The following is a 24,608-nucleotide window of genomic DNA, read 5'->3' as shown; positions in this document are numbered from 1 at the left end:
GGGGTCTGTCGGGACCCAAATGTCTGCCCCCCCCCCCCCCATGTTCTCCCACGTTTACCCCCATCATTGTTTGTCATTTTCAACAGGATGCAAGATGCCATTACACGTCTGAGTAAGCTGCTGAAGCCCGGTGGCTGCTTTCTCTTACGGGACTATGGCCGGTATGACATGGCTCAACTGCGCTTTAAAAAAGGTAACATATTAGTGAACTAGTATAACGAAATACATCTAGCTTGGTGCTGTCCAACTTGTAAGGCCCGTTTCTCACATCCAGCATTTCGCTGGTTTGCTGGATCCAGCACACTCCAGTACAGTGTATACAGTACAATGGCATCGCGGAAAGCTTCGGTCACATGCTGTCATGTGACCGGAGCATGTGACCGGAGCTTGCCGCGATGCCATTGTACTGTATTACACTGTACTGGAGTGTGCTGGATCCAGCGAAATGCTGGATGTGTGAAATGGCCCTAATTCGCACATAGTTTGTGTGTTGTCCATAGTGGGAGCGTAAGAACATCCTCAGACTTTCTGTTTCTAGATCGATCAGTACCAGCTGTTCCTTTTTCTAGCAGACTTCTAAACCTTTTTCGCCATTTCCATTTTCCAATTAAGTTTTTTTCCTTCCCTTCTTTCAAGAGCCATAACTTTTTTATTTTTCCATCAATAACGCCATATAAGTTTTTGATTCTTTACTAGATGAGTTGTACTTTTGAATGACACCATTCATTTTACCGTATAGTGTACTTGAAATCAGGGCAAAAAAAATTCCAAATCAGGCGAAATTGCCCTAAAAAATTTTTTTTACACAAATTGTTTTTGTTTGTTTTTAATTACCATATTCAGTATTTGGTAAAAATGACCTGGCAGTACGATTCTCCAGATCTGTACGAGTACGTAGATACCGACGCTATACTTTTTGTTTGTTTTGTCTTATGTAAGTGGTGAAAAAAAGAAATTAGGAAATTTATAAGACAAAAAATTAGCATTTGTCGCCATTTTCTGAGACCCCTACCGGTTTTATTTTTCACTATCTGGAGCTGTGTGATGGCGTATATTTTGTGTATTTTTTTTTTTTGTCTTATACCATTTCGAGGCAGATATAGGGTTAATCTTCAGGTTGATAGCGTTTGAAAAGTGCCTAGCCCCTGCTGATTGAACTCTGCTAAAGTTAATTTCCTGCCACCAGAGTTCGGGCTTCAGTCATACTGGTGGCGCCAGCGTGGGTTCAGTCATCGCTCAGTGTATATACAGGGACAGTTGTAATGCACCCCGCGCACTGACTGACAGCCACTCGGCATTAGAACCTGCTGTCAGTCAGTGCGGGGGTGTGGTTATAGCTGCCACTCTCCATACATAGAACGGTGATTTGAAGCCTTGCCAGCTTCTCTCCCATTACTGAATCCTTAACACTGCCAGGAGGATTAAAGTTCTTTTCCTCCCAGCAGTGGGGTTCGATGTGCAGGCGCCGGGCAGAGTTCAAACACTATTAACCTGCAGATTAACCCCATCTGCAGGTTAATGCTGTTTTTACATGACAGGTTCCCTTTTTAAAACCTTCTATAACCCCTCCCCAGCGTTGGACGTTTATGACCAAATAAGTATAGGATACATCATGGTGATCATGTGGGCACAATAGTTGTGTCCGGGACGATCACCGCCAGGACTTCAGCTTTCCTGACGGCTGAGTCCAGGCTCTCACAGCCAGCAGCGGTCCCCGCGCTGTGCCTGGTGTTTAACCTCCAAAATGTTGCGATTGATATCAATCACAGCATTTGGGTGTCAGGGACAGTACTCGCGCTCCCTCTCCAATCGGTGCCCCGACGATGTGATCGCGAGGACCCAATTGTTGCCATGGTGACCCGAGGTAATCATGATGCCTTCCAGGTTACACAGCTATGGAAAGTCTCTGCTGCAGATCTAGCAGTTATACAGAGCTCATGAATATGCTGGACTACTTGGCAGCAGGCCAAGTAGTCCTGTAATGATAATCTATTGTTGATTAAACCATGATTGTTAAAAGAAAAAAAGAAACAAACATTAGGAGTCAGGATCCCTGCCCCTAATTATGTTGTTCTCAGATTAGGTGGCAAAAACTTGGTGACAGATTCCCTTTAAGTGTGACAAACATGCAAAGGAATAAGAAATCAGGAAAAATAAATAGATAGATAGATATATATATCTATCTATCTATCTATCTATCTATCCCAGTGACCGTTGTTTCTGATCAGGCAATGCCTTTTAAATGAAGATTATTTTCAGAGTGGCTTACACTTTTTCTTTAAAAAAAATAAATAAATAGATAATTGAGGATATATATATATATATATATATATATATATATATATATATATATATATATATATATATATATATATATATATATATATATTAGATAGATAGATATGTTAGGTCCAGAAATATTTGGACAGTGACACAATTTTTGCGAGTTGGGCTCTGCATGCCACCACATTGGATTTGAAATGAAACCTCTACAACAGAATTCAAGTGCAGATTGTAACGTTTAATTTGAAGGTTTGAACAAAAATATCTGATAGAAATTGTAGGAATTGTACACATTTCTTTACAAACACTCCACATTTTAGGAGGGCAAAAGTAATTGGACAAATAAACCAAACCCAAACAAAATATTTTATTTTCAATATTTTGTTGCGAATCCTTTGGAGGCAATCACTGCCTTAAGTCTGGAACCCATGGACATCACCAAACGCTGGGTTTCCTCCTTCTTAATGCTTTGCCAGGCCTTTACAGCCGCAGCCTTCAGGTCTTGCTTGTTTGTGTTTCCGTCTTAAGTCTGGATTTGAGCAAGTGAAATGCATGCTCAATTGGGTTAAGATCTGGTGATTGACTTGGCCATTGCAGAATGTTCCACTTTTTTGCACTCATGAACTCCTGGGCAGCTTTGGCTGTATGCTTGGGGTCATTGTCCATCTGTACTATGAAGCGCCGTCCGATCAACTTTGCAGCATTTGGCTGAATCTGGGCTGAAAGTATATCCCGGTACACTTCAGAATTCATCCGGCTACTCTTGTCTGCTGTTATGTCATCAATAAACACAAGTGACCCAGTGCCATTGAAAGCCATGCATGCCCATGCCATCACGTTGCCTCCACGATGTTTTACAGAGGATGTGGTGTGCCTTGGATCATGTGCCGTTCCCATTCTTCTCCAAACTTTTTTTTCTTCCCATCATTCTGGTACAGGTTGATCTTTGTCTCATCTGTCCATAGAATACTTTTCCAAAACTGAGCTGGCTTCATGAGGTGTTTTTCAGCAAATTTAACTCTGGCCTGTCTATTTTTGGAATTGATGAATGGTTTGCATCTAGATGTGAACCCTTTGTATTTACTTTCATGGAGTCTTCTCTTTACTGTTGACTTAGAGACAGATACACCTACTTCACTGAGAGTGTTCTGGACTTCAGTTGATGTTGTGAACGGGTTCTTCTTCACCAAAGAAAGTATGCGGCGATCATCCACCACTGTTGTCATCCGTGGACGCCCAGGCCTTTTTGCGTTCCCAAGCTCACCAGTCAATTCCTTTTTTATCAGAATGTACCCGACTGTTGATTTTGCTACTCCAAGCATGTCTGCTATCTCTCTGATGGATTTTTTCTTTTTTTTCAGCCTCAGGATGTTCTGCTTCACCTCAATTGAGAGTTCCTTAGACCGCATGTTGTCTGGTCACAGCAACATTTTCCAAATGCAAAACCACACACCTGTAATCAACCCCAGACCTTTTAACTACTTCATTGATTACAGGTTAACGAGGGAGACGCCTTCAGAGTTAATTGCAGCCCTTAGAGTCCCTTGTCCAATTACTTTTGGTCCCTTGAAAAAGAGGAGGCTATGCATTACAGAGCTATGATTCCTAAACCCTTTCTCCGATTTGGATGTGAAAACTCTCATATTGCAGCTGGGAGTGTGCACTTTCAGCCCATATTATATATATATATATATATATATATATATATATATATAATTGTATTTCTGAAAATGTTTTTGTAAACAGCTAGGATAACAAAACTTGTGTCACTGTCCAAATATTTTTGGACCTAACTGTATGTATGTATGTGTGTATGTATGTATGTGTGTATATATATATATATATATATATATATATATATATATATATATATATATATATATATATATATATATATATATATATATATATATATATATATATATATATATATATATATATATATATATATATATATATATATATAAAAATTATATAAATTTGTTAGTGTCATGCACCTTATTATTTGGACCAGATGTAGATTTGTATGTTTGTTCCCTAAATTGTCTTTGGGACTGACAGGAATAGCTGGGCACTGTACTCCTTCTCCATTGGTTTCTGAGACTCAAGACAGGCCTCTGTAGCGCCTATTCTTGGGACTGCTGGGGGACACAGCCATTGGTCAGTAAGCTCTTCCTTTACTTTCGGATAGAGACTAGTTTACAATTTTGGGAATAGCCCTATATCCACATCTAGACTTAGGATTTGCTGGACTCGTATGACAAATATCCATAGCTCCAGCATACAGCTAATGGTTCCTTTCTTTATCGTTCCTTTGGGAGACCCAGACCATGGGTGTTTAGCTTCTGCCTCCGGAGGACACACAAAGTACTACACTTAAAAGTGTAGCTCCTCCCTCTGAGCTTATACACCCCCTGGTAGCCAGTCCTAGCCAGTTTATCGCTTTGTGTCAGGAGGCATACATCCACACATGCATTCTCATCTGATTTGTTTGACTTTTGGAAAGAGTTTGAAGAAAAGCGGGTCCATGTCTGGACTCCTGGCATGTCCCTTCTCACCCCACTGTGTCGGCGGTGTTGTTAAGGTTGATTACAAGGCTGCAGCCTTACATGCCGCGCTCCTTCACCATCCCTTCTGGGCTCTGGCTTGAAGTGGGAGCCAGCACGGTCTCCATGCCTGGCAGGAGTCCGGTCTCCATCCACAGCCCCTTAAGGATTCTGTTGGACCGGAGCACTCATCCCCAGGGACATGGCCCTGCGTCTCAGCAGCTAAGTACCTGAGACGTTTATGTTGGGGGTCCCGGTTCTTTATTGTAAGGGGAGAGTATGCTGTATGTGATTGTTTTAACTTTTCCGGCGGGTTCTCTAGCTTTTGCCTGAGAACCGCGCCGATGGTGCCTGCTTGTCGGCCTCGCCGCTTAAATTTAGGCCCCGGCTTCGCCGGAGGCCTAGTTTCATTTTCCTGCCCTCGCATGTCACTCATGCAGAGGGACAGGTTCGGTTCCTCCCGGCGGCCGTTCTACACTGAAGAGGGACACTCCCCACTGCTGGGGTGTCCCTCCTTCCCTGCAGGTCTCTATAGCCCTCCAGTTCCCGCTCTTTTATAGGAACGCCCCCTAGTTTCTCAGGCAGAGTTCACTCTGCTCTGGGACATCCTGCATTCTGCATCTCTGCTGAGGTGCTGCGACTGGGGGACCGGGCTTTGGGATCTGGAGGGCACACAACACCGCGCTCAGCGGTCTGGTAAGCCACAGCCGGTCTCCGGTTGTGGATCTCTGTATATTCTCCCTGGGGTTCATTCTCTGCAAAGCCCCCACTCCAGCAGCATGTCTCACACAAGGAGCAAGGCTCCAAAGCTTTATTCTGCAGGCACTGCATGTAAGCTCCTGCTGCCTGAGCCGAGCATTTATCCACACTGTGATGGTTGCTCTAACTTGGCGGTGCCACAGCCTGGAGTCTCACCCCCAGTGGTCTCTCAGGCTGCTGCTGCACCTGTGACTGAACCCCCGGCCTGGGTAGAGTCCATTTCTAGGTCCATATCCCAGTCATTTGCTGAGTCCATGGGACTTTTGTCCAGGACTTTGATGAATATGCATCAGCCCCCCTCACAGGGTGCCTCTAATACTCTTGACAGAGGATTCCTATCCTCTGACCTCCGTCCATCGGAGCTCACGGAGGATTCATCATCTGATCCCAGACCCCGTCCTTCTAAGAGAAGGCGCAGGGTTTCCTCCCCCTCCCCATCCCACGGCTCTGTCTCAAGAGCTGACTCTCAAGATGAGGAGGATGCCCTCACTGGGGGCTCGGAGGCTATGTATCCCTTCGATTTCTCTGAGGGTGACTCAGATCTTAGTGATTTGATTGCTTCTATTAATTCTGTGCTGGATCTCAATCCGCCAGTGTCAGAGGAGCAACCCTCTCTGGCAGAAAAACATCAGTTTACCTCGCCTAAGAGAGTGAAGAGTGTGTTCTTTAACCACTCCAGTTTTCAGACCGCTGTGACCAAACCCAGGGCCTGCCCTGACAAACGCTTTCCAAAGCGTGGTTCTGATGACCGGTTTCCATTTCCACCTGAGGTGGTCAAGGAGTGGTCTCACTCCCCAAAGGTAGACCCTCCGGTGTCTAGGCTCTCAGCCCGGACCGTTGTGTCGGTGGCTGACGGCACCTCACTTAAGGATTCCACTGACCGTCAGATTGACCTTCTGGCCAAATCTGTGTATGAAGCTGCGGGGGCCGCGTTTTTCCCGTCTTTTGCAGTAGTGTGGGCTCTCAAAGCCATCTCTGCTTCTCTAGAGGAGATGCATTCCCTCACCAAGGAATCTATGCCTGAGATGGTTACCTTAACTGCTCAGGCTTCAGCCTTTTCAACTTATGCCATGTCTGCCATGCTACAGGCTGCTCACCGCACTGCGGTGGCTTCAGCTAATTCTCTTGTTATCCGCAGGATTTTGTGGCTTCGAGAGTGGAAGGCAGATGCTTCTTCCAAGAAGTTTCTTGCTGGGCTCCCTTTTGCTGGTTCACGGCTGTTTGGTGAAAAGCTGGATGAAATCATTAAAGAAGCTACTGGCGGGAAGAGTACTTCCATGCCACAAACAAAGACCAGGAAACCCGCCCAGGGTAGGAATCAATCGAGGTTTCGTTCCTTTCGTTCCTCCAACTGGTCATCCTCTAAGCCTTCCGCCTCGTCCGCTAACTCAGCCAAGGATCAGAAATCCAATTGGCGCCCAAAAGCGCGTCCGCAGAAGACCGCAGGAGGTTCTGCCACTAAGGCAGCTTCCTCATGACTCTCGGCCCGCTCCAGCCACGTCCTTAGTCGGTGGCAGGCTCTCCCACTTTGGCGACGCTTGGTTAAAGCAAGTCTCCGATCAGTGGGTGAGAGACATCTCACGGCTACAGGATAGAATTCTCTTCCAGCCCACCAAACAGATTTTTTTTTCTCTCAACTCCCCCCTGCTCCAAGGCTGCCGCCTTCTCGCAGGCCGTGGCGTCCTTGCAGGCAAACTGAGTGATTGTCCCAGTTCCCGCTCAGGAACGGTTCAGAGGTTTTTACTCAAATTTCTTCCTAGTTCCAAAAAAGGACGGTACCTTCCGGCCTATCCTGGATCTCAAGCTTCTCAACAAGCATGTCCGGGTGCGGCATTTTCGCATGGAGTCTCTACGATCAGTCATTGCCTCTATGACCCAAGGGGATTTCCTGGCGTCCATCGACATCAGAGATGCCTATCTACATGTGCCAATCGCAGTGTCACATCAGCGTTGGTTACGTTTTGCGATAGGAGAGGATCATTTCCAATTCGTGGCTCTCCCCTTCGGGTTAGCCACGGCCCCTCGGGTATTCACCAAGGTCATGGCGGCAGTGAATTGCGGTCCTGCACCTCCAGGGGTTAGCAGTGCTTCCTTATCTGGACGACCTTCTGGTCAAGGGTCCATCCAGCGCAGACTGTCAGCGGAGTGTTTCGCTCACTCTCGCCACCCTAGCCAAATTCGGGTGGATTATCAATCTTCCCAAATCCACTCTGACTCCGACCCAGAGTCTCACGTACCTAGGGATGCAGTTCGAGACTTTGCCGGCACTTGTGAAGTTGCCCTTAATCAAACAGCAGTCTCTCCGGCTAGCGGTGCGCTCTCTCCTGAGGCCCCGCCGTTATTCCCTCAGGCGCCTGATGCAGGTGCTGGGTCAAATGGTGGCCTCCATGGAGGCGGTTCCCTTTGCCCAGTTCCATCTGCGTCCTCTTCAGCTGTACATTCTCCGCTGTTGGGACAAGCGGCCTTCCTCCTTACAGAAGTTAGTGGCTCTGTCGCCACGGACCAGGAGCTCTCTTCAGTGCTGGCTTCGACCCCTCTCCCTGTCCCAAGGGCGCTCCTTCCTGACTCCGTCCTGGGTGATTCTCACAACAGATGCCAGCCTATCCGGCTGGGGAGCGGTACATCTCCACCACAGAGCGCAGGGCACTTGGACTCCGTCCGAGTCAGCCCTTTCAATCAATGTGCTGGAAACCAGAGCTGTGCTTCTAGCTCTCCTAGCCTTTCACCACCTGTTGGCGGGCAGGCACATTCGAGTCCAGTCAGACAACGCGACAGCGGTTGCCTACATCAATCACCAAGGCGGGACACGCAGCCGCCCTGCAATGTTGGAGGTCCAACGCATCCTTCAATGGGTGGAGGACTCGGGGTCCACCATATCCGCAGTCCACATCCCTGGCGTAGAAAACTGGGAGGCAGATTATCTCAGCCGTCAATCCGTGGACGGTGGCGAGTGGTCCCTGCACCCGGCAGTGTTTCAGTCAATCTGCCGCAAGTGGGGCACTCCGGACGTGGACCTAATGGCATCCCGTCACAACAACAAGGTTCCGGTTTACGTGGCTCGCTCCCACGATCCTCATGGCCCAGGCGAGCTTGGTATCCGGACCTGCTCCAACTGTCCGTGGAGATGCCGTGGCATCTTCCGGACCGTCCAGACCTGCTCTCGCAAGGTCCGTTTTTCCGCCCGAATTCTGCGGCACTCAAATTGACGGCGTGGCTCTTGAGTCCTGGATTTTGACGGCTTCTGGTATTCCTCCTGAAGTCATCTCCACTATGACTCGGGCCCGTAAGTCTTCCTCCGTCAAGATCTATCACAGGACTTGGAAAATTTTCCTGTCCTGGTGTCGCTCTTCCGGCCATTTTCCTTGGCCATTCTCATTGCCGACCCTTCTGTCTTTTTTACAGTCCGGTCTGCAGCTAGGACTGTCCCTCAACTCTCTCAAGGGACAAGTCTCAGCTCTATCAGTGCTGTTCCAGCGGCGTCTTGCCCGGCTGGCTCAGGTCCGCACCTTCATGCAAGGTGCGTCTCACATCATTCCGCCTTATCGGCGGCCCTTGGATCCCTGGGACCTTAACTTGGTCCTCACGGTATTGCAGAAACCCCCTTTCGAGCCCCTTAGGGAGGTTTCTTTGTATCGTCTTTCTCAAAAGGTGGCCTTTCTAGTTGCCATAACGTCTTTCAGGAGAGTCTCTGATTTGGCTGCGCTCTCCTCGGAGTCGCCTTTTTTGGTTTTTCACCAAGACAAGGTAGTTCTCCGTCCGACCCCAGACTTTCTTCCTAAGGTGGTCTCTCCCTTCCACCTTAACCAGGATATGTCCTTGCCTTCCTTCTGTCCGGCCCCTGTTCATAGCTTTGAGAAAGCGCTGCATACTCTCGATCTGGTGCGTGCTCTCCGGATTTATGTGTCTCGCACCGCTGCGCTTAGGCGGTGCACCTCTTTTTGTGCTAACCACAGGGTGGCGCAAGGGTCTCTCTGCTTCTAAGCCGACCTTGGCCCGTTGGATTAGATCGACCATTTTGGACGCCTACCAGAGTACTCAGGTGCCTCCCCCGCCGGGGATCAAAGCACACTCGACCAGAGCTGTCGGTGCCTCTTGGGCTTTCAGGCACCAGGCTACGGCTCAACAAGTCTGTCAGGCTGCCACTTGGACTAGCCTGCATACCTTTTCGAAGCACTACCAAGTGCATGCTCATGCTTCGGCAGATGCGAGCTTGGGCAGACGCATCCTTCAGGAGGCTGTCGTCCACTTGTGAAGTTAGGCTCCGCCTACTTCTTAGTTTTTTCTGTTTATTCCCACCCAGGGACAGCTTTGGAACGTCCCATGGTCTGGGTCTCCCAAAGGAACGATAAAGAAAAAGAGAATTTTGTTACTTACCGTAAATTCTTTTTCTTATAGTTCCGTATTGGGAGACCCAGCTCCCTCCCTGTTGCCTGTTGGCAATTTTCTTGTTCCGTGTGTTATCACCGGCTGTTGTCGTGGACAGAGTCTCCGGTTGTTCCGGTTCTTACTCGGTTCTACTTGTGGGTGGCTATTCTCCTTCAGCTTTTGCACTAAACTGGCTAGGACTGGCTACCAGGGGGTGTATAAGCTCAGAGGGAGGGGCTACACTTTTTAGTGTAGTACTTTGTGTGTCCTCCGGAGGCAGAAGCTAAACACCCATGGTCTGGGTCTCCCAATACGGAACTATAAGAAAAATAATTTACGGTAAGTAACAAAATTCTCTTTCTTTGTCGCTCCTAATTGGGAGACCCAGACAATTGGGTGTATAGCTACTGCCTCCGGAGGCCACACAAAGTACTACACTTAAAAGTGTAAGGCCCCTCCCCTTCTGGCTATACACCCCCCCGTGGGATCACGGGCTCCTCAGTTTTATGCTTTGTGCGAAGGAGGCCAGACATCCACGCATAGCTCCACTGTTTAGTCAGCAGCAGCTGCTGACTATGTCGGATGGAAGAAAAGAGGGCCCATACGAGGGCCCCCAGCATGCTCCCTTCTCACCCCACTTTCTGTCGGCGGTGTTTGTTAAGGTTGAGGTACCCATTGCGGGTACGGAGGCTGGAGCCCACATGCTGATTCCTTCCCCATCCCCATTAGGGCTCTGGGTGAAGTGGGACTTTACCGGTCTCCGGGCACTGAGGCCGTGCTCCATCCACAGCCCCTGGAGGATCTGCTGGATACGGAGCGGAGTTTCCTCAGGGACAGGACCCTGCTCCATCAAGGTACTCCGTGTCCCCGTGCTTATCGCACGCACACTGCAGCATTGCTGGGTGTGTTAGTGCGCCGGGGTAAACAGCGCTGCTGCGCTTGTGCCGTTACTCACTACAGCTCTGCTGAGTGAGGTGACTTAGTACGATCGGCCGATCCGGCCGCGGGGGTCAGTTTTTACTGCGTCGCGGCTGGAATTTGTGGTGCGCCGGGGGCTTCCACGCTGGCCGTGCATATATGACGGCCGCGCTAGATTACTACAGTCCCCGGCTTTTGCGGCCTAGTTCGTATCGTTCCCGCCCCCAGACCTGCCAGTCAGGAGGAGGGCGGGACGCTGTACAGACCAGCAGCGCTAAGAGCTGGAGTCTGTTTTACATACTCCAGCCCTCACACTAGGCACAGTGGGACGCAGTTTCTCGCACTTTTGTTTGTGACGCCCACGGTCCGCCCCTCTTCACAGGACGCCGGCAGCCATTCCTGCCTGCACGCTGAGCTGCAGAGGGGAGACGGGGAGACTCAGACAAGGGATTCTACGACCTCACACCCGCTTTTCAGCGGGCGGTAAGCAGCCCTCAAGGGCTCTCCCCCACTTGTGCCATAGTGTACTTTGTATTTTGTGCTGGCAATACTTTGCACTGTACAGTCGCTGGTGATTTTCTGCTATATACCCTCCTTGGATTTCTCAAGGAGACAACAGCATGTCGTCCGCAAAAAGCAAAAGTGCCAAGGCACGGACTTTATATGCTGCTTGTACCGCATGTGGGGCTACTCTACCGGCAGGTTCCACTGACCCTCATTGTGTGCAGTGCTCGGCCCCTGTGGCAATTGCTCAGCCGGGGCCGCTGCTAGAGGTGACCCAGGGAGAACCACCTGTGAATGCTGTCCAGGTGACAGGGACGGAGTTTGCAGCTTTTGCTGACAGATTGTCTATGACTATGTCTAAAATTCTTGAAACATTGCAGTCTAGACCAGTAACTCAGACCATGGGCACTGTTGATTCATTGCCACCTTGTCCCCCTCAGCTGGACCACTTCCTAGCTCCGGGGGTGTCACATGCACCCCAGGGTGACGGCTCTGACTCGGACGACAGTCCCAGACAACCTAAGCGGGCTCGCTATGAGCGACCCTCAACTTCATCACACTGGTCAGGGTCCCAGCGGGACGACTCTCTGTGTGATGAGGCGGATGTAACTGATCAGGAGTCTGATGCTGGGGCCGCTCTCAATCTAGATACCCCGGATGGCGACGCCATAGTGAATGATCTTATAGCGTCCATCAATAAGATGTTAGATATTTCTCCACCAGCTCCTCCTGCGGAGGAGGCAGCTTCACAGCAGGAGAAATTCCATTTCAGGTATCCCAAGCGTAAATTAAGCACTTTTCTGGACCACTCTGACTTTAGAGACGCAATCCAGAAACACCACGCTTATCCAGATAAGCGTTTTTCCAAACGGCTTAAAGATACACGCTATCCTTTTCCCCCTGACGTGGTCAAGGGCTGGACACAGTGTCCCAAGGTGGACCCTCCAATCTCCAGGCTTGCAGCCAGATCTCTAGTTGCAGTGGAAGATGGGGCGGCACTTAAAGATGCCACTGACAGACAGATGGAGCTCTGGTTAAAATCCATCTATGAAGCGATTGGAGCGTCGTTGGCGCCAGCATTCGCAGCCGTATGGGCACTCCAAGCTATTTCAGCTGGGCTTACACAGGTCGACACGGTCACACGTACATCTGCTCCGCAGGTGGCACCCTTGACCTCTCAAATGTCTGCATTCGCGTCTTACGCGATTAATGCTGTCCTAGACTCTACGAGCCGTACGGCGGTGGCGTCAGCCAACTCTGTGGTTTTACGCAGAGCCCTGTGGTTGAGAGAATGGAAGGCAGATTCTTCTTCCAAGAAGTGCTTAACCAGTTTACCTTTTTCTCGTGACCGATTGTTTGGTGAGCGTTTGGATGAAATCATTAAACACTCCAAGGGTAAGGATTCATCCTTACCTCAGCCCAGACAAAACAAACCCCAACAGAGGAGGGGACAGTCTGGTTTTCGGTCCTTTCGAGGCTCAGGCAGGTCCCAATTCTACTCGTCCAAAAGGACTCAAAAGGATCGGAGGGGCTCAGATTCTTGGCGGACTCAATCACGCCCAAAAAAGCCAGCCGGAAGAACCGTTACCAAGACGGCTTCCTCATGACTCTCAGCCTCCTCTCTCCGCATCCTTGGTCGGTGGCAGGCTCTCCCGCTTTGGCGACATTTGGCTGTCACAGGTCAAAGACCGTTGGGTGAGAGACATTCTGTCTCACGGGTACAGGATAGAGTTCAGCTCTCGTCCTCCAACTCGCTTCTTCAGAACTTCCCCACCGCCCGACCGAGCCGATGCTCTGCTACAAGCGGTGTCCGCTCTAAAGGCGGAAGGAGTGGTGACTTCTGTTCCTCTTCAGGAACAAGGTCACGGTTTTTACTCCACTTTGTTTGTGGTGCCAAAGAAAGACGGGTCGTTCCGTCCCGTCCTGGATATAAAGCTGCTCAACAAACACGTAAAAACCAGGAGGTTCCGGATGGAATCTCTCCGCTCCGTTATCGCCTCAATGTCTCAAGGAGATTTCCTAGCATCAATAGACATCAAGGATGCTTATCTCCACGTGCCAATTGCGCCAGAGCATCAGCGTTTTCTACGCTTCGTTATAGGAAGCGAACACCTTTCGGGCTGGCGACAGCCCCTCGGGTCTTCACCAAGGTCATGGCAGCAGTAGTAGCAGTCCTGCACTCGCAAGGTCACTCCGTGATCCCGTATTTGGACGATCTACTTATCAAGGCACCCTCTCAAGAGGCATGCCAACACAGCCTGAACGTGGCACTGAAGACTCTCCAGAGTTTCGGGTGGATTATCAACTTTTCAAAGTCAAATCTAACCCCGACCCAATCACTAACATATCTTGGCATGGAGTTTCATACTCTCTCAGCGATAGTGAAACTTCCACTGGACAAACAGTGCTCGCTACAGATAGGGGTGCAATCTCTCCTTCAGGGCCAGTCGCACCCCTTGAGGCGCCTCATGCACTTCCTAGGGAAGATGGTAGCAGCAATGGAAGCAGTTCCTTTTGCGCAGTTTCATCTGCGTCCACTACAATGGGACATTCTCCGCCAATGGGACGGGAAGTCGACGTCCCTCGACAGGGAGGTCTCCCTCTCTCAGGCAGCCAAGGAATCTCTCCGGTGGTGGCTTCTTCCCACCTCATTGTCAAAAGGAAAGTCGTTCCTACCCCCATCCTGGGCGGTGGTCACGACAGATGCGAGTCTATCAGGGTGGGGAGCAGTGTTTCTCCACCACAGGGCTCAAGGTACGTGGACTCGGAAAGAGTCCACCCTTCAGATCAATGTTCTGGAAATCAGAGCAGTCTATCTTGCCCTACAAGCCTTCCAACAGTTCCTGGAAGGCAAGCAGATCCGAATTCAGTCGGACAACTCCACAGCGGTGGCATACATCAACCACCAAGGGGGAACACGCAGTCGGCAAGCCTTCCAGGAAGTCCGGCGGATTCTGACGTGGGTGGAAGACACGGCATCCACCATATCCGCAGTTCACATCCCAGGCGTAGAAAACTGGGAAGCAGACTTTCTCAGTCGCCAGGGCATGGACGCAGGGGAATGGTCTCTTCACCCGGACGTGTTTCAGGAGATCTGTCGCCGCTGGGGGATGCCGGACGTCGACCTGATGGCGTCACGGCACAACAACAAGGTCCCGGTTTTCATGGCACGGTCTCACGATCACCGAGCTCTGGCGGCAGACGCCTTAGTTCAAGATTGGTCGCAGTTCCGGCTACCGTATGTGTTCCCACCCCTGGCATTGTTGCCCAGAGTGCTCCGCAAAATCAGGTCCGACTGCCGCCGCGCCATTCTCGTCGCTCCAGACTGGCCAAGGAGGTCGTGGTACCCGGATCTGTGGCACCTCACGGTAGGCCATCCGTGGGCACTACCAGACCGTCCAGACTTGCTGTCTCAAGGGCCGTTTTTCCATCTGAATTCTGCGGCCCTGAACCTGACTGTGTGGCCATTGAGTCCTGGATCCTAGCGGCCTCAGGTTTATCTCATGAAGTGGTTGCCACCATGAGACAGGCTAGGAAGCCATCCTCCGCCAAGATCTGCCACAGGACGTGGAGGATATTCCTATCTTGGTGCTCTGCTCAGGGAGTTTCTCCCTGGCCTTTGGCATTGCCTACTTTTCTTTCCTTCCTGCAGTCTGGGTTGGAAAAAGGTTTGTCGCTTGGCTCCCTTAAGGGTCAAGTCTCCGCGCTATCCGTATTTTTTCAGAAACGCCTGGCGCGACTTCCTCAGGTACGCACGTTCCTGCAAGGGGTTTGTCATATCGTCCCCCCTTACAAGCGGCCGTTGGAGCCCTGGGACCTGAACAAGGTTCTAATTGCTCTCCAAAAGCCGCCTTTCGAGCCTATGAAGGAGGTTTCCCTTTCTCGTCTTTCACAGAAAGTGGCCTTTCTAGTGGCGGTCACGTCTCTTCGGAGAGTGTCCGAGCTGGCGGCGTTATCATGCAGATCTCCATTCCTGGTGTTTCACCAGGACAAGGTAGTTCTGCGTCCAATTCCAGAATTTCTTCCCAAGGTGGTATCTTCCTTTCATCTCAATCAAGATATCACTTTACCGTCTTTGTGTCCGCATCCAGTTCACCAATTTGAAAAAGGTTTGCATTTATTGGATCTGGTGAGAGCACTCAGGATCTACATTTCCCGCACGGCGCCTCTGCGCCGCTCGGATGCACTCTTTGTCCTTGTCGCTGGTCAGCGTAAAGGGTCGCAAGCTTCCAAATCCACCCTTGCGCGTTGGATCAAGGAACCAATTCTTCACACCTACCGTTCTGCTGGGCTTCCGATTCCATCAGGACTGAAGGCCCATTCTACCAGAGCCGTGGGTGCGTCCTGGGCATTACGGCACCAGGCTACGGCTCAGCAGGTGTGCCAGGCGGCTACCTGGTCGAGTCTGCACACTTTTACCAAGCATTATCAGGTGCATACCTACGCTTCGGCGGATGCCGGCCTAGGTAGACAAGTCCTTCAGGCGGTGGCTCACCTGTAGGAAAGGGCTGTTTGACGGCCCTATCACGAGGTATTCTTTTACCCACCCAGGGACTGCTTTTGGACGTCCCAATTGTCTGGGTCTCCCAATTAGGAGCGACAAAGAAGAAGGGAATTTTGTTTACTTACCGTAAATTCCTTTTCTTCTAGCTCCAATTGGGAGACCCAGCACCCGCCCTGTTTTCTTAGGAAGTTTGTTTTTTTCGGGTGCACATGTTGTTCATGTTGAACAGTTCAGTTCTCCGAGGTTGTTTCTCGGGTTGAATTTGTATTTAAAACCGTTATTGGCTTTCCTCCTTCTTGCTTTTGCACTAAAACTGAGGAGCCCGTGATCCCACGGGGGGGTGTATAGCCAGAAGGGGAGGGGCCTTACCCTTTTAAGTGTAGTACTTTGTGTGGCCTCCGGAGGCAGTAGCTATACACCCAATTGTCTGGGTCTCCCAATTGGAGCTAGAAGAAAAGGAATTTACGGTAAGTAAACAAAATTCCCTTCTTTTTGTGTAGAGAGACACTGTAAAGAATGTTTTGCCTCTTTACATGGGTGCATATTGTCAAACCACTACACAGCACACCATACTTTATTCTTCCTTTCGGGTTTTATTAACATAAATTTGACGTGACCGTCCTTTGCATAGGTAACAATGAAAGATAATAGGAATATACGTCTAGTATAGAGCTGAGTTGTGGTCATACCAGAGATGGATCCCTTAATGGCCGCATTGTTGAAAGGATTTTGTTGTTTCGCGTTCACTTACAATTTATAATCTTACAGGTCGCTGTCTTTCTGAAAACTTCTACGTCAGAGGAGATGGGACAAGAGTCTACTTCTTTACACAAGGCAAGTCTTTAGAACAGACCCAAATAAACATATCCATTTAGAAAGATGTCGTTGTTTTAGGCACATAATTGGTGGAGGAAGGATGAACTTGATGGACCTAGGTCTTTTTTCAACCTAAGTAACCAGAGTAGTTTAAAGGGACGTTATGGACATGTGGAGCACATCTGGAGTTGGCATTTGTGATTTGCCAGGGTTTTTTTCTTAGAACCATGTAATACCCTGTTTCCCTGAAAATAAGCCCTAGTAAGATTTTGGGGGCTTTTTTGAGTGTGCTTAAAATATAAGCCCTACTCTAAAAATAAGCCCTGGTTGCGGTTTCATAAGGAAGTATCCAAGCAGCTAAAAAAGTTAAAGAATACAGCAGGACTCTTTATCAAAGAAAGCACCAGACCCCAAACAATTAGAGTTGGTAAGTGCCGAAGGTGGATGAGCTCTCACACCGAGATCTGGGTCGCTGTCAAGTCCCTGGGACCTGACCGTGATGCAGATTTGTATGCGAGAGCCCATTGCTAACTCTAATTGTTTGGGGTCTGGAAAGTCCTATTAATTTAGGGAGTGTTTGCTTTCTTTTGGGGGTAAACTTAACAGCACATAGAGAATAAGTTAAGCAGGTAATTTTACCCTTTTTAAACATGGTATGTACCCACCACTATAGGACTGGTTTTGCACCATGAGAATAGAACATCAGATAAGAAAATCTGCATCTCAACCAGTAATAGGAATAATGCGAAATGTTGACTAGAGACAGGTGGACTTACAGAAATCCAGGACTGGCGGACCTGTTAATTTTTTTTTTAAAATATCTGGTGCCAGACCAGAATTAGGCGGGCTTTACACGCTGCGAGATCGCTAGCAATTGCTAGCGATGTCAAGCGCGATAGCACCCGCCCCCGTCGTACATGCGATATCTGTTGCTTGCTGCCGTAGCGAACATTATCGGTACGGCAGCTTCACACGCACATACCTGGTCGGTGACATCGCTGTGACCGGCGAACAATCCCTCCTTCAAGGGGGAGGTGCGGCCGGCCAATAGAAGCAGAGGGGCGGAGATGAGCGGGACGTAACATCCCGCCCACCTCCTTCCTTCCGCATTGCCGGTGGACGCAGGTAAGGAGATGTTTGTTGTTCCTGCGGTGTCACACACAGCGATGTGTGGTGCTGCAGGAATGACGAACAACATCGTACCTGCAGCAGTAACGACATTATGGAAATGAATAACGTGACACACAGATCAGCAATTTTTTTTTTTTTTTTTACGCTTTTGCGCTCGTTCATCGTCACACCTAGGAATTACACATTGTGATGTCGCTACCGGCACCGGATGTGCGTCACTAACGACGTGACCCCGACAATATATCGGTAGCGATGTCGCAACTTGTAAAGCCCGCCTTAGTCTAAGGGTATCAGATTCTGGTGACTAAAAATGTTGGTGGAAGGGATAGGGGGATAGTAGTGCAACCGGTGAACTCAGCGAAGCTCTGTCATGGCAGGTCGCTGCTTCCAGGTCGCGCATTCACTTCCAGAGCTGCGTGCGTCTAGATCTTGCACTGAAAATAAAAGTAGATGCTAGAATGTACGGGCTCCTTCCAGGTATGACGTAATTTGTCACGTGATGGTGGAGCGTGTTCAAAATGCATCCCGCTTTAGAATAAACTTTCTTTTTCTAAGTCCACGTGGGCATGGAGTTTATAATAGAAGTGGAGATCTGGAGGTAAGACCTCTGGATGGGGGGGAGGGATGAGCAGATCTCTGCACCCACGATGATGTGTCCTCCTCTACTCATCTGGAGCCTCCTGCTGCATGCAACAGGGGGCCCTAGATGAGCTGTGCCTGCGATGTTTCCTCCTCTGCTCATCCTGAGCCAACTGCTTCATGAAGCAGAAGGCTCAGAATAAGCTGCGCCCACGATGTTTCCTCCTCTGCTCATCCTCAGCCTCCTGGTTTATGAATCATGATTGTGAGCCGCAGACAGCGCCTGTCATTGGTTGCAGTGAGACGTGCCCCCAGCTTGTGTGACAGCGTCTTTTTGCAACCAATGACAGGTGCCAGGACGGCCGGTGGGCAGGGAAAGCAGTGCATATGTATGAGCAATGATGAGCGGCCCAGGGAGGTCGCAGGAGCAGCTTACAGCCACGTGGGAGCAGTTTACATCTGCACCATAGCCTCAGTAAGTATGAAGCGATCACTTCATTCTTATTTTCTTTATTTTTTTCTTTATTTATTTTTTAATTTCATGAGTGCCGGATCAAACACTCAAAATCCCGGGTCTGGCACTCAGGCACCGGGTCCGCCCATCACTAATGTTGACGTTCCAGAAAGTAATGACACGATTATATTTTGGGGGTTTTTTTGTTCAAGAATAAATGTGCATTGCTGTTCATGGGAAAATATAAGACATCCCCTGAAAACTAAGCCCTAGCCCATTTTTCAGGGAAATCTATATATATAATTGCCTTATTCTGTCTGTCTGTCTGTCTCTGTCATGCTCCAAAATTGTGTCCTTACGGTGACACAAAGCTGATTGGCCGCTGGGCTCGCCATGGCCCCGCCCCCCCACACGGATTGGCCGCTCGCCCAGGCTGCGCCCCCACACGGATTGGCCAGCCGCTCGCCCAGGCTCCGCCCCCCCACAGATTGGCCTCTCGCCCCGCCCACCTCACGCAATGCACGCTAGCTCTGGCCCCGCCCCCTCCCTCCCCCCGCGCATTCCCCGAACTGACACGGCTGTCACGGAGGTGAGTACTGTACAATCCCCCCCCGGCCCCTGCTCGCATGGTTACAAGCGCATCAAGGTCCTGCAGCTGCGGAAGATCCACACGCACACACATAACAGCACACACACAAACATACATACACATCAGATCACACTCACTCTCACACACACCTCACACACACCTCACACACACCTCACACACACCTCACACACACCTCACATCGCATCCACACACTCACAGCATCCGGCGATATCGCTTGCTTCTCGGCCTCGATACTGTGCTGTTGTGACCTTCCAGGACCTGACGGAGGATCACATGGCCAGAAGCATGTGGTATCTCCGGATGTTGTGACTGTGAGCGCGTATGTGCGATATCGTCAGTGTCTGTGTGTGTGTGAGTGTATGCGATCGGGTGTGTGTGAGTGGATGCGATCGGGTGTGTGTGAGTGGATGCGATCGGGTGTGTGAGTGTCGGCAGAGGAGCACGGCGTGCTGGAGGAGGCTGGGAGCAGAGAGGCTGATCATGGGGAAGGCTGGGAGGGGGAGGCTGATGCTGGGGGAGACTGGGAGGGGAAGGCTGATGCTGAAGGAGGCTGGGAGGGGGAGGCTGGGAGGAGAGAGGCTGATCCTGGGGAAGGCTGGGAAGGGGAGGCTGATGCTGAGGGAGGCTGGAAGGAGAGAGGCTGAGGCTGGGAGGAGAGAGGCTGATGCTGGGGAAGGCTGATGCTGAGGGAGGCTGGGAGGGGAAAGCTGATGCTGGGGAAGGCTGGGAGGACGGAGGCTGGGAGGAGAGAGGCAGATCCTGGGGAAGGCTGGGAGAGGGAGGCTGATGCTGGGGGAGGCTGGAAGGAGAGAGGCTGATGCTGGGGGAGGCTGGAAGAAGAGAGGCTGATGCTGGGGGAGGCTGATGCTGGGGGAGGCTGGGAGGCGAGAGGCTGATGCTGGGGAAGGCTGGGAGGAGAGAGGCTGATGCTGGGGACAGAGAGGAGAGCCTGATGCTGGGAGGAGAGAGGCTGATGCTTGGATGAGAGAGGCTGATGCTGGGAGGAGAGAGGCTGATGCTGGGGGAGGCTGGGACGAGGGAGGCTGATGCTGGTGGAGGCTGATGCTTGGGGAGGCTGATGCTGGTGGAGGCTGATGCTGGTGGAGGCTGATGCTTGGGGAGGCTGATGCTGGGGGAGACTGGGAGGGGAAGGCTGATGCTGAGGGAGGCTGGGAGGGGGAGGCTGGGAGGAAGGAGGCTGGGAGGAGAGAGGCTGATCCTGTGGAAGGCTGGGAACGGGAGGCTGGAAGGAGAGAGGCTGAAGCTGGGGGAGGCTGGAAGGAGAGAGGCTGATGCTGGTGGAGGCTGATGCTTGGGGAGGCTGATGCTGGGGGAGACTGGGAGCGGAAGGCTGATGCTGAGGGAGGCTGGGAGGGGGAGGCTGGGAGGAAGGAGGCTGGGAGGAGAGAGGCTGATCCTGGGGAAGGCTGGGAAGGGGAGGCTGATGCTGAGGGAGGCTGGAAGGAGAGAGGCTGATGCTGGGGGAGGCTGGAAGGAGAGAGGCTGAGGCTGGGAGGAGAAAGGCTGATGCTGGGGAAGGCTGATGCTGAGGGAGGCTGGGAGGGGAAAGCTGATGCTGGGGAAGGCTGGGAGAACGGAGGCTGGGAGGAGAGAGGCTGATCCTGGGGAAGGCTGGGAGAGGGAGGCTGATGCTGGAGGAGGCTGGAAGGAGAGAGGCTGATGCTGGCGGAGGCTGATGCTGGGGGAGGCTGGCAGGAGAGAGGCTGATGCTGGTGGAGGCTGATGCTTGGGGAGGCTGGGAGAGGGAGGCTGATGCTGAGGGAGGTTGGGAGGAGGGAGGCTGGGAGAGGTAGGCTGAGAGAAGAGAGGCTGATGCTGGGGGAGGCTGATGCTGGGGGAGGCTGGGAGAGGGAGGCTGATGCTGGGGGAGGGTGGGAGGAGGGAGGCTGGGAGGAGAGAGGCTGATGCTGGGGAAGGCTGGGAGGAGAGAGGCTGATGCTGGGGACAGAGAGGAGAGGCTGATGCTGGGAGGAGAGAGGCTGATGCTGGGAGGAGAGAGGCTGATGCTGGGAGGAGAGAGGCTGATGCTGGGAGGAGAGAGGCTGATGCTGGGGGCAGAGAAGCTGATGCTGGGGGCAGAGAGGCTGATGCTGGTGCAGCATGGGGGATGGAGCACGATGGGGGGGTGCGCAGCATCGGGGATGGAGCATGATGGGGGGGTGCGCAGCATCTGGGATGGAGCACGATGGGGAGTGCGGAGTATGGCGGATGGAGCACGTTTGGGAGTGCGCAGCATGGCGGATGGAGCACGTTTGGCAGTGCGCAGCATGGCGGATGGAGCACGTTTGGGAGTGCGCAGCATGGGAGATGGAGCACGATGGGGGGTGCGCAGCATAGGGGATGGAGCACGATGGGGAGTGCGCTGCATGGGGGATGGAGCACGATGGGGAGTGCGCTGCATGGGGGATGGAGCACGTTTGGGAGTGCGCACCTCCCCCCAACACACACACACACACACACACGCGCGCCTGCACTGCACACCACACCACACCACAACACACACACACACACTGTGAACCACAAACAACTGCCCTACACAGACACCCACACACACAGACAACGCTGCACACACACAACACCCAACACACAAACACCGCGGCACACACAAATATACGCACATACCGCACAACACACACATTGCACAAAACATACCTCCCCCCAAAACACACCACACACACACAAACCGCGCAACACACACACACACACAACGCTACAGACACACAGCGCTCCACAAACAACGCAACACACGCAACACACATACAACACCGCTCTCACCCCCCGTCACACCCAGACAACACCCAGAACATGTACAGCCCCTACACAAACACTTGGTAACTACACACAACAACATCTATATATATATATATATATATATATATATATAATCTATCAAAAATCATACATGAACTACACAATACGTAAATTCTAGAATACCCGATGCGTAGAATCAGGCCACCTTCTAGTAAATAATATAAGACCCTGTCTTTTTTTGGGGGAAACACGGGTAGTATCTAAAATTTTGGGGGAAATCTGTAACTAATGGTATTCTGGGGTCTTTCTGATAGTGACTATATTTATTTTCTTCCTAGATGAACTTGGAAATTTTTTTACTACTGCCGGCTTGGAGAAGGTGCAAAATACAGTGGATCGCAGGCTTCAAGTAAACCGTGGTAAACAGCTGACAATGTACCGGGTGTGGATTCAGTGTAAATATCGCAAACCAAACACCAAGGTAACACCGCCCCACGAAACACTGCCATAGGAAGGAGAAGATGTCTGTCTGTGCTACAAAAGGGACCTTATCTATTTTATGGAAGCTTTTAGATGTGCAGGCACTCCTGATCAGCCTTCCATCCATTATATATAGTCATTGCCAAGTCACAACTGCCAAAAGGACCATTCACATCCCCCAATACATGTAAAGTCCAACTGAAGAAAAGGCCTTTGTAACAATGGAACAATGGCTTGTTTCTCATGCCCAACATTGGATGTCCTTGTTTTTTTACCTTTTGGACATATTCCTCTAGAACTAATTCTGGAAATGTTTTCTTACATAAATAAAGATTTTTTTTTTTAACTTTGCTAGTCTTTCTTTTTGTATTGCATTTGGTGGTCAAGTTAAGGTAAGGTCAGCTTTTAATTTCATCACCTCACAAGGGCAAGTGAAGGATTAAGGATCATATCATCCGATGTGCAGGTAAAGATGCGAGTTAACACTGCCTTGGACGTACCAGTGCATCTAAGGCCTGTTTCAAATGTCAGTGATTCTTGTACGTTTGTGCTTTTTTTAATACATACCAGAATCACTGACATACGCAGACCCATTATAATGAATGGGTCTGCGCACACATCAGTGATTTCTCACTGACCGTGTCTCCGTGCGGTGTACACGTGTGTCCGTGATTACTGCACGGAGACATGTCCGTTTTTTTCTGGCATCACTGATGTCCCACGGACCACACTATGTTGTGATCCGTGAAACATGTACCAGAAAAACACGTGCATTGAAAATATTAAACATTTGCAACTCGCCTTTCCATGACGCTCTGTGCAGCCTCAGCTCTCTGCAGCTTCCTGCCCGGCTCATGATTATTCATTAATGCAGCCAGAGCCGACCCGGAAGTAGCTGCATAGAGCGGTGGGCGGACGCTGCAGAGCCGAGGAGTTCAGCACTATGGAGAGCAGGAACGTGACAGGTGAGTAATGTCCATGTGCAATGCATGTGGATGCACGGAGGGACATGTGCGTGTTTTACACGTCGGTGAAGAACGTCTGTGTTTTTCACTGACATGTGAAACAGGCCTAAGGTCGGGAAGGGGTTAAAGGGGTTGTCCATGAAAAACTTACTAAAGGTCCATTCCTCTGTGAAAAGGCAATTTGCATATATTCCCAGAAGAGCATTGCATGGCTTATAAGTCTCTGTACCCCAATTTGTCACTTTTGAGATGGAGAATTGTTAACCCGTAGATCCCCTATCAGAGGCCTCTCGCCCAGCCAAATCTTGATCTCCTTTGCACTAATAAAGGGCAAACACCTCAGAACATGTCTCCCAAATGGAGTTTCTGGCTTGGCTTATTATCCCGTATCAAGTAATGTAGCACAAGGCCCTTTTTAAGGGTCGATATTGATTTGTGGGGCTAAAGTTTTTTGGTGGCGCTATTTGCATATTTAACCGCTTAACGACCGCAGGCAGTAAAATTACGTCCTAGCGGTCATAGTGTTAATCCCCGCCAGCTGCTGCAGGCAGCCTGCGGCGATTCACGCATATGTCAGCTGATTTGTACAGCTGATGTGTGCCTGGCAGGCACAAGTAGATCCGCCCGTGACTGTTAACCCCTTAAATGGCGCTGTCAAAATGTGACAGCACCATTTAAATCGTAGTCGCAAAAAAACTTTACTCGCTGGCCATCACCGGAAGTCACGTGACTGGATCATGTAGTGCCGTTGGTTGTCATGGTAGCACAGGGTTTTGTGATGACTCCTGTAGATCACATGACTCAGATACTGTAACAAGCAGCCAAGTACTGCAGGTTATAAGAGATGAGCATTTCTTCCGATTTCTAAGGCCCTGTGCGCACACTGCGTTTTTACTCGCGGTTTTGCTGCAGAAATTTCTTG

At 50.5% G+C, this 24,608-nt stretch overlaps 1 protein-coding gene across 1 annotated transcript in view; it reads left to right on the top strand.

The window, feature by feature from the left end:
* METTL2A (methyltransferase 2A, tRNA N3-cytidine) overlaps nucleotides 1-23,071 on the top strand; it is a 34,553-nt gene extending 11,482 nt beyond the window's left edge. The window contains exons 7-9 of the mRNA XM_075350290.1: nucleotides 87-193; nucleotides 16,648-16,713; nucleotides 22,580-23,071. Coding sequence (XP_075206405.1) covers nucleotides 87-193; nucleotides 16,648-16,713; nucleotides 22,580-22,752 — 346 coding nt within the window. The 3' untranslated portion in view covers nucleotides 22,753-23,071. The remainder of the gene's footprint in view (nucleotides 1-86; nucleotides 194-16,647; nucleotides 16,714-22,579) is intronic.
* The last annotated feature ends 1,537 nt before the right edge of the window (nucleotides 23,072-24,608 follow it).

The sequence above is a fragment of the Anomaloglossus baeobatrachus genome, chromosome 5 (assembly GCF_048569485.1).
Source record: "Anomaloglossus baeobatrachus isolate aAnoBae1 chromosome 5, aAnoBae1.hap1, whole genome shotgun sequence".
Lineage (NCBI taxonomy): Eukaryota > Metazoa > Chordata > Amphibia > Anura > Aromobatidae > Anomaloglossus > Anomaloglossus baeobatrachus.
This window is presented reverse-complemented; position numbering and strand designations above follow the sequence as displayed.